Below are 8,807 nucleotides of genomic sequence, written 5' to 3'. Positions count from 1 at the left end.
GGCTGCTGTTCACCGCACCCCCCTGCAGTCCCCCAGGGACCCCTCCCCGGATGCTCACCTCACTGAGGTTAGGCGGCTGCCGTTCAGCTTCAGCTGGCTGAGGTTGGGCAGGTGCACCCCTGAGGCCACAGGCAGAGAGGTGAACAGGGCCCCCATCCCTCTTCCGGCCCACTGTGCTCCCCACTCCCTGCTGTACCCTTCTTCACACCTTGTCCTCTGAGGACCCATCTGGGCCAGCAGAGCCTCTAAGGGACAGAGCGACTGATTGGGGCCACTCACAGGGCTGTGGCCCCCTCTGTGCCTGGGCCCCCTCAGGGCCACACTCCTGCCTCTGCAGCCCAGTCCAAGTGGAGGGCATGGAAGGGTGGAGAAGGCACACTGCAGGGGGCAAGGCAACATGCGCTGCCCATTGCTAGGTACCTCAGGTGCCCAGCCCCTGCCCTCATCAGCAGTGAGTGTCCTGGTCTTCCTGGAAAGGCCAGGGCACTGACCACTATGACTCAGAGTCCCCGAGGGCTGGGAGATGCAGATTCCGAGAGCCCACAGCCTCACAGGACAGTGTGGGGACAGGGGGTAGGGAGGCAGGGACAATGGTGTGGCCACCTCCTCGGGGTATGATCAGGGACATGAGATATGTGTGCGACAGGTTGCTGCTGGGAGCATGTGCAGGGGACCTCTGTCCTTCAGCTGTGCACTGAGTGTCCACAGACGAAGGAGCAGTGCGGCTGCAGTGCACAGGTGGTGAGGGGAAATGTCAACGGCCTTTGGAGGGTGTGTGCGCAGTTGTGTGCTCAGCACATGTGTGCACACTGCACTGTACGTGTGTGCATGTGTGCAAGTGCATGTGGCAAGGGTACCGAGTATGAGCCTGTATGTGTGCTTCTGTAACTGTGTACACATCTGCAAGTCCATGTATATGTGCGTGTATTTATGTACAGGTGTCAGCACTTTCAAGTGTGTACGCAACTGCCTGTGACAAGTGTACCTGAGTGAGCATGAGCATCTATGTGTGTGCATGTGTTTTCACGTGTGTATGCACACACATGTGAGGTGTGCAAGCCTTTAAAGTGTATGTATGTGTATCCACGCAGCTGCCTGTGACATGTGTACATGTGTGTGACCATCTGTGTGCTCTTGTGAATATAAAGGGCTCTGGTTGCACTGTGTTTAAAGCCCTCAGCAGATAACCAAAAGGTCCACGTTCAAAGTCTGTAGCTGCTCTGGGACAGAAAACTGTGGCAGCTGCTTCCACGGATGGTGGGAACCCCGCGGGCGGTTTACTGAGTCCTGCAAGGCTATTATGAATTGGGACCAACTCGGTGGGAGTGGGCTGGGGTTTTTAGTGTGTGCAAGAGTATATGCATGCATGCCCATACTGGTGTGTGTGAGAGAGAGCATGTGTGTGTGGGTGTGTGGGCACATGCAGAACCATGTGAGTAGATTTTGTGTACGTGTGTGTAAGGGGGAGAGAATAACAAAGCAGCACACAGGGAAGCACGGGCAGTGGGGACCTGGCTGAGGGTGGATGACAGGGGTTGGTGCTATCGGAGCCACTTTCCTGTGAGTTCAGTGTTGTCACACGTGGTAACCAACATCGTGATTATAATCATCAGGTTTACTTGGTCTCACCCTCCACTAACATTAGCATCATACGGATCTCCAACACTGTGTCCTTTCTGGAGGGCAGGGTGGAACCCTGGTCTGTGGGCTCAGGCCTCTCTGCCTAGGACTGGACATCTGGACCCAGTGGCAGGGGTGTGAACAGGCATGCCAAAGGCATCTCCAGCCTGCTTATAACTGGACAGTCCTCTTGTCTACAGGGAAGGCTGTCCAGCAGGGGCCGGCTCTCACCGAAGTTTCCCAGGCTGTTCTGGTGGGCGTCCACACACAGCTCCAGCACAGTCACTGCGTGCAGGTCATCCACCCGGGCCAGGGACCGCTGCAGAAACCAACAGTCAGTCAGTTAGGGGCCTGGGGGGCCCTGGCCATCCGTTCTTCCAGCTACTCGCAGGCCTGGGCCACGGGCCTGGGCGGAGGCCCCTGGAGCAGATGGCAGGCATCTCTCTGCCTCCTCTGCAGAGCAGAGCTAGAGGCACACTTGACGGGGGCCTGCAGAGCCGTGCATGGGAGATCCAAGACGTCTGGCTGGTGGGACCATCATCAGAGCAGTGTTCTGAGAGTGGCCAGTGGCCAGAGGCAACAGAGCAGAGCCAGCTCTGCTGCCCTCGATGGGTGCAGCTGGCTCGCCCCCGATGGGAACACGTGATCCCTGTCACAACAGCAGCCGTAATGGGAATGATGGAAAACATTCATGCTCCTTGTAACACAGCAGCCCCGTGATGGGAACGTGCATGTTCCTGTCACACAGCAGCACCCGTGATGGGAACATGTGTATTGTCACACAGCAGCACCTGTGATGGGAACGTGCATGTTCCTGTCACACAGCAGCCCCATGATGGGAACACACGTGCTCCTGTCACATAGTGGCATCACAGTGAATACTAGGACCCTGTGTGGGGCTGACAGTCAGACTGCATTCACATGTCAGTGTTTGTGTGCAGGTGTTTGGGCATGTCCACACTTGTCCTGCACATGCTGTGTGTGGGGTGCATATGTGCATGTGTACCTGTGCTGTGGTACCTGTGTTCATGCAGACACACATGTGGGTACAGACAAGTGTGCCTGTGTTTTGTGTGTGCTTGTGTGTATAGTGTGCTGCTTGTTCACACGTGTCATGTGTGCTGTTACATGTGCATGTGTGCTTTGTACACATGCAAAGATGTGTGCATGGATATGCGTTCCCGTCGGGCACCTTCGGAGTCTCATAGCCCCCTTGGAGCCTCTCTTCCAGTGCTATCTCTAGCCCCCGCTTTTTTGCATGCTATAGCTTTCCTCATACTAACCCAATGCCACAGGACCACCTGCCTGCAGCTAGCTGTCAGAATGGGGTGGCTGGTCACCAGGCTAGGCTGTACCCCCTCTGCCTTTCTCAGAACCACACGTTGTGGGCTTCACAGTCCCTCATCCATGTGGGGACTCTGAGAGGTCTCTCTCTGCTTGCAAGAGGTCCCTGACTTGGCTCGCAAACACTGTGACTGTAGCTGACTCTGTTCCCACGGGCACTCACCAGTTGGGAAGGAGACAGGAAGTCCTCCAGGAGATGGGGGCCCTGGCTGCCCATGCTGCTGCTTGTGCCATGGCTCCGTGGCCGGGGATTGTGGCGACCTGGCCAGTGCAGCTCCTGCACTCGGACGCTGGCCACCCTGGGCTGAGGGTCCTGAGTTCTGAGCCTGGCTGGCTCCATCTACAGCTGACCTGTGGAAAGGTGGTGAGCAGAGTGGGTGGTCTATGAGAGTCACTGGTTCTCTTCACCTTCCTAAATCCTAAAAGCCCTCCCTGCAGTGGCCCTGAGGTGAGTGCCCTTATGGCGAGGTACTAATGGGGTCCAGAAAGGGCTTCCGGGCCTGCCTCTGTGGCAACATTTACTGAGTGCCAGCAAACTGACCCTTGCCCAGGCTGACACCCATAACCATATACCTTGCAAACTCCCCCCAGGTGCGTGGGCCTGGCAGCCTTCCTGGGACAGCAAGCTCTTCGCTCTGACCTCACCAAGCTGCATTGCTTTTGACATAAAGGGGGACCACTGTGCACATGTGTGCTGGTTCCCCGTGGACTCAGCCTGGCCCCATCCACACCATGGAGGGTCTGCGTGCTTCCTGCTGCCTCTTGCCACAACACCCAATTCTCTGAAGAGGCACACCCCAAGCAGTGGTCACTAAAGTAGGCTGACCGCTTCCCTGCTAATAGGCACTGAGTGGCCAGGAGCACTCAGGAAGCTGGAATGAGGGAAGGAAGCCAGATAGATGGGCGGAGCAGAGAGCTGGAGGCAGTACACATGGCATCTTCCAGCACCTCCCCTCCTGTCACGATCACTGTGTCCACTCTGGCTGATGCCCACAGCCTAGGCAGATAATCTCCCATGAACACTCTGGCCTACAGGGCCCTTGGAGCCTCACACAGTTTGTACCCTCCCCAGACCCCAGCCCAGCCCTGCTCACAGAAAGTCACTCTGGCCCAGCACTGTACCCCACTCGTCTCCCACCCTTGCACCTTGAGCTTGCCACACCCTGATGCCTGAGACACCCCTCGCCTTGGTTCCTGCTACCCCCTGACACCTGCCCACCTTGCAGGGCCCACAGGAGGGGTGCTGGTTCTTGGGCCCTCACCTATCCACCCTCATCCTAGCTTGGGGCTTGGTCAAAAGGTGGACTGCTGGCCAGCTCAGGCTCTGATCTGTAGGCCCATCCCCACTAGATGGTCTCTGGACCTGTAGCTGGGAGCAAGTCCTTGGGCCAGCACCCCAGGCTGGCCGAGACCCTCACATACAGGCAGCCACTTTCTGGTTGTGGGTGTGGTATCAAGTCAGGCTCCTGGCAGTGCTCACTCCAGCTGAGGGCCAGGCCCCCCTCACCACCTGGGCAGACACACGGGTGGACAAGGCAGATGGTTAATGCTGGGGTTTTTCTAGGTCCTCATCTTCACCTGCTCTACCTGGCTGCCCACCTGTACTTGACCTGTACAGGCCCACCCTTGGCCCCTGGATCCAGTCCCTGGGGGTCTTGGGCTGCCCCTCTCCATGGGCTCCTCCTCAAGCTCCTAGGAAGCCCTGCATGTCTTGGGAGACCCTCCCTGCACCCACTTGTTTCCCTGGGGGACTTTCTTAATGACATGGGCAAGGCTTGCTCCGATCTGTTTCTGGTACCCTGCACAGCGGTGGAAGCAGTCCCTGGGCCTCGTGCACACACTGGGCTCAGTTTTCAGCACCCACATGCCTGTGGGCAAATGAATGAAAAAGCAAGGAATAAATGGAGGAAGCATGGATGAGGAGAACACATAAAAGACAGGCCAGGTTTCCCTGGTCTTGTGTCAGCCTGCCTCAGGGCCAGGCTGGCCGGGTGGGAGAGGGCCACAGTCTGAGCAGTGGCCACCTGACAGCACCACCTGGTTGCCCAGCTTCCATAACGGTTGTAGAGGGATGTCCCTGTCACTGGTCAGGTCACTTGGAGGGGCTGGACCGTTGTCCTGAGAGTATATGCAACCGTGAGGTACTGGCCCCTCCACACTGGAGGAGAAAGCAGGAGAGAGTGGCCAGTGTCAGCTCCCAGCCCCTAGCGGACCACAGCAGGGCTCCACAATGCATGTATACTCCGACTCAGTGTCCCCGTGAGAAACAGAACAAAACCTGCCTGACCCTGAGCAATTCTCCCAATAGCTGCTGGACCCCCACTGGACTCCCAGTTACTGCTCAGACTGCTGGAGCCACGGGTGATCAATGAGGGCTTCCTCTCTTCTGCTGACCCGCTTTTCCTTTTCCAGCATCAGGCCCCTCTGCAGGGACAGCTTCTCCTGACAACACACTCACGGTCCAAGAGATGAAGGGTCACCTCCTTGCACCCCAGGAGTACTCTGGCTTGCCCTTCTTGCAAGTTGGCTTTACCGTGCTCTTTTGGCAGGCCATGGTGTATCCAGTTCTCTTCAGCACCACCCTCAAAGGGTTCGACTCTTCTCTGGGCATCTTTTCCCTTTGGCCAACTCTCACGTGCACATGAAGCAACTGAAAATACTATGGCTTAGATCAGGGAGACCTGGTTGGTGGCTTAATGTGTGTCAAGCTACCAGCCCAAAGGCTGTGGATAAAGTCCACAGGAACCCCATGGAGAGGCACTGTTGTTAGGTGCTATAGAGTTGAGTACGACCCACAGCAACCCTATGAACAACAGCTCTAAACCCTGTCCTATCCTGTGCCTTCCTCACACCCCGACCCGCTCAAGCCCATTGCAGAAGTCACTGTATCAATCAAGCTCATGGAGGTTCTTCTCTTTATTTGACCCTCCACCTTCCCAAGTATTAAGTCTTTCTCCAAGGAACAGCCTTTCCTAGCAACATGCCCAAAGTGTATAAGATGGCCATCCTTTCCACTAAGGAACGCTTTGGTTGCACTTTTTCCAAGACCTGTCTGTCCTCCTGGCTGTCCATGGGATGTTCAGTGCTCCTCCTCAACACCACAGCTCACAGACATCTCTTCCTCTGTTGTCCTGATGCACTGTGTAGCTCTCAGATTCACAGCACGTGATCAGAAACACCACAATGTAAGCCGACTACACCTTAGTCTTTGAAGCGACCTCATTTCTCCTCAGTTATTTGGAAAGCAGACTTATCCAGTGCAACATGGCTTTAGATTTCTTGAGTGCTGGTACCCCTAATGGTGTTGACTGTGGATCCCAGAAAGAGGAAATCATTGGCGATTTCAATCTTCTCTACGTCTATCAGGATGTTGATTATTGATCTGATGGTAAGGATTTTTGTTTTACTGATGTTGAGATGTAATCTATATTGAAGGCTGTAATCTTTGATCTTCTGCAGCAAGCATTTTCAGTTCAGTGAGGGGTCACTAGGAGTCAGAATTGGCAGTATTTGGCTGCCAGTATCCCAGAGAATGAATGGGGGTCCTCAAGCCCATTTGACCACTCCACTACTGACAGAAACTAGGGATATCTTGGGCCTCACGCTGTGCTTTAGTTAAACTCGAGCCTGAGAAGCTGAACTGGCTTATGAGGAACTTTGTCCGGTGCCCTGGAATCTCCTGTCGCCCTACCTGAGAACCTGCAGGCTCACCTGCCCCAGGAGGCCTCACACAGCACCCCCATCGTTCTGGTGGGACTGAGGGGCTGTGCAAGGCCCAGTTTCATATGGGCCTTGTGACTCCATTCACGACAGATGAAATCAGCAGCAAAGTGGGCCTGTGCTTACCTTATTCACCCCTGGGGTGCCTCATCTGTGAGGTCTCGATGGGAGCCCCAGGTAAGACTGGAGTCACAGAAACCCCCAACTAATCCCTCTCTCCGGGACAGGGCCTGAGGCCCCACCTGCGCCCAACAGAGCGACCAGGAGTCACAGCACTGACATCTGCGGCCACCACTGGGTCTCCTGCTGCCTCCGCCGCTTCCTGCTCGCGCCCGCCGGTTACAGGGGTACGCGGGTACAAAGGCCTGCAACCCCGACCATGGACACGCGGGCTCTCACCTGGGGCTCCGCCGAGTGCCCGGCCCAAAGGGGCCTCGGCCCTGGGTGCCCTCCACCGCTGGCGCTTGCCAGGACTCTGAGCTGTTCTTCCGGCCTCGGGTTGTGGGTACCAGGCGTCATGGCAACGAGGCGTGGCCTCATTTGAATACATAAATATTCACGATCCCAGGGAATCTCTCATCCCCGCAAGCCTAGCAGGGTTGGTCCAATCCCTCCAAGCAACAGTTGCTAGGGACGGCGGGTGGATGACCCCGCGCGCGGCGAGGCTTTGCGGAGTGGGGGCTCCACGACGTGATGGCCCCCAGATGCGAGGTGCACTCCGTGGTGCTGGGGTGAGCTGGGCGGAGCGGAGACAGCTCAGGCGCCAGGCCCCTTTTGGCTCGCGTGTTCTGCGCACTCTGTCGCTGGCACAGGGCCTAGCAACAGGCATATCCACTTATCCCAGATGTGAGGGTCCTTCTGGCGCTGGGCCTTGCTGGACTTGCCTTCACCAGGAAGTCTCATGGGTCAAGACTTCCCAAGGAAGCCCAGTGGGAATGATTTCCCCAGGAGGACCTGACCAACCTGGCGAACGCGTGGGTGTCTGAGCCGCCAGGCCAGCGCTGCTCAAAGAGCACCCCTTCCCCAAACACCGCGAGAAGCTCCAAGAATTCCTATTAATGAGGGTGTATTCACACTCTGCTGGCCAAGTCGGCAGGGAGTTGCCAGCTAGCCCAGATCGCTGGTGGTTCAAATCCACCAGAGGCTCTTTAGGAGAAAGAGGACAGCAGAATCCCCTGGAGGGACAGCTGAGTCAGTTTCAGCTCTATGGCGACACCTCTGACTTCTTGATTTGCTCTGGGAGCTCTGATAGCACCATGGTTAAAGCTCTTGGCTGGTAAGGGCCAGTGCGGGAACGCAGCAGTCTGGTCTCCTGACCAATTTACAGCCTTGGAAGGAGCAGCCCTCCGCCAGGGCTCGTATGACTCACAATCTCCTTGACAACAACTGTTAGGTTTTTACTTTTAATCTATGTATTACTTTGAAATTAAAAGAATTAAAAAACGTATTTAGAGCCTTGGGGGGCTGTAGTTTTTGAGTCCAGACACCTCAGAGTGCTAAGGGGCCTGGGAGCTCCCACAGGGCTGGAGCCTCCAGACTGGGGTGCTGGTGGAAGTGCGAGGGTTTCGGAGGGGTCCTCCATGAGGGCCAGGGCGGCGTTGTACACTAAGACTCGTGATCCCTTCCCAGCCGAAGAGGCACACTGTACATCTTGTATGCGCCCTGCAGTGTTGGTCCCCTGGGCTGCGCAGGTGTCCCCGGGTTAGGTGGGAATGCCGCCAGCTGGAACTAGGATTTTCCCGTCTGGTGTGTAGGGGACAGGACCAATATCCGCAGGCCCAGTGGGAGGGACTGCTGTGCTGGGACCTCCCCTCCGCTCTCTGGTGAGATGTCGCCAAGGAAGACCTCAATGCCCAGGCACTAGCCCTGTTCTGCTCCGAACCCTGCCCTCTCTAAAGCTTAGTCTCGGTCAAAGGCTGCTGCTGGTGCCCGCCCCAAGAGCCGGATTGTCCCAGCGCCCAGTGGTGGCAGGGGGAGTGGGGAGGATCGTCACTCATTGGGTCCCTTGCTCCACAAGACCGGTCTGTCCCGGGGCTCTCGGCCTGCGCAGTGGCTGACCCCTGGCTCCTCATTGCCGTGCGCACCCGCCCTCCGGTCCTCCACTTCGCGCGCCCTGGCCGCCC

The 8,807-nt window shown here is 56.8% G+C and overlaps 1 protein-coding gene across 1 annotated transcript in view; it reads right to left on the bottom strand.

Annotated features, from left to right (window-relative positions):
• Positions 1-7,203, bottom strand: part of LRRC56 (leucine rich repeat containing 56) — a 19,488-nt gene extending 12,285 nt beyond the window's left edge. The window contains exons 1-4 of the mRNA XM_006893339.1: positions 7,084-7,203; positions 3,128-3,304; positions 1,852-1,939; positions 59-119 (exon numbers count right to left, since the gene is read on the bottom strand). Of these exons, the coding sequence (XP_006893401.1) occupies positions 59-119; positions 1,852-1,939; positions 3,128-3,304; positions 7,084-7,203 (446 nt within the window). The remainder of the gene's footprint in view (positions 1-58; positions 120-1,851; positions 1,940-3,127; positions 3,305-7,083) is intronic.
• Between the last annotated feature and the right edge of the window lie 1,604 nt (positions 7,204-8,807).

This window comes from Elephantulus edwardii, unplaced genomic scaffold (assembly GCF_000299155.1).
Source record: "Elephantulus edwardii isolate Elephantulus edwardi_28Jun2011 unplaced genomic scaffold, EleEdw1.0 scaffold00126, whole genome shotgun sequence".
Lineage (NCBI taxonomy): Eukaryota > Metazoa > Chordata > Mammalia > Macroscelidea > Macroscelididae > Elephantulus > Elephantulus edwardii.
Note: the sequence above shows the minus strand (reverse complement) of the source record. Positions and strands in the feature narration are given on the sequence as shown.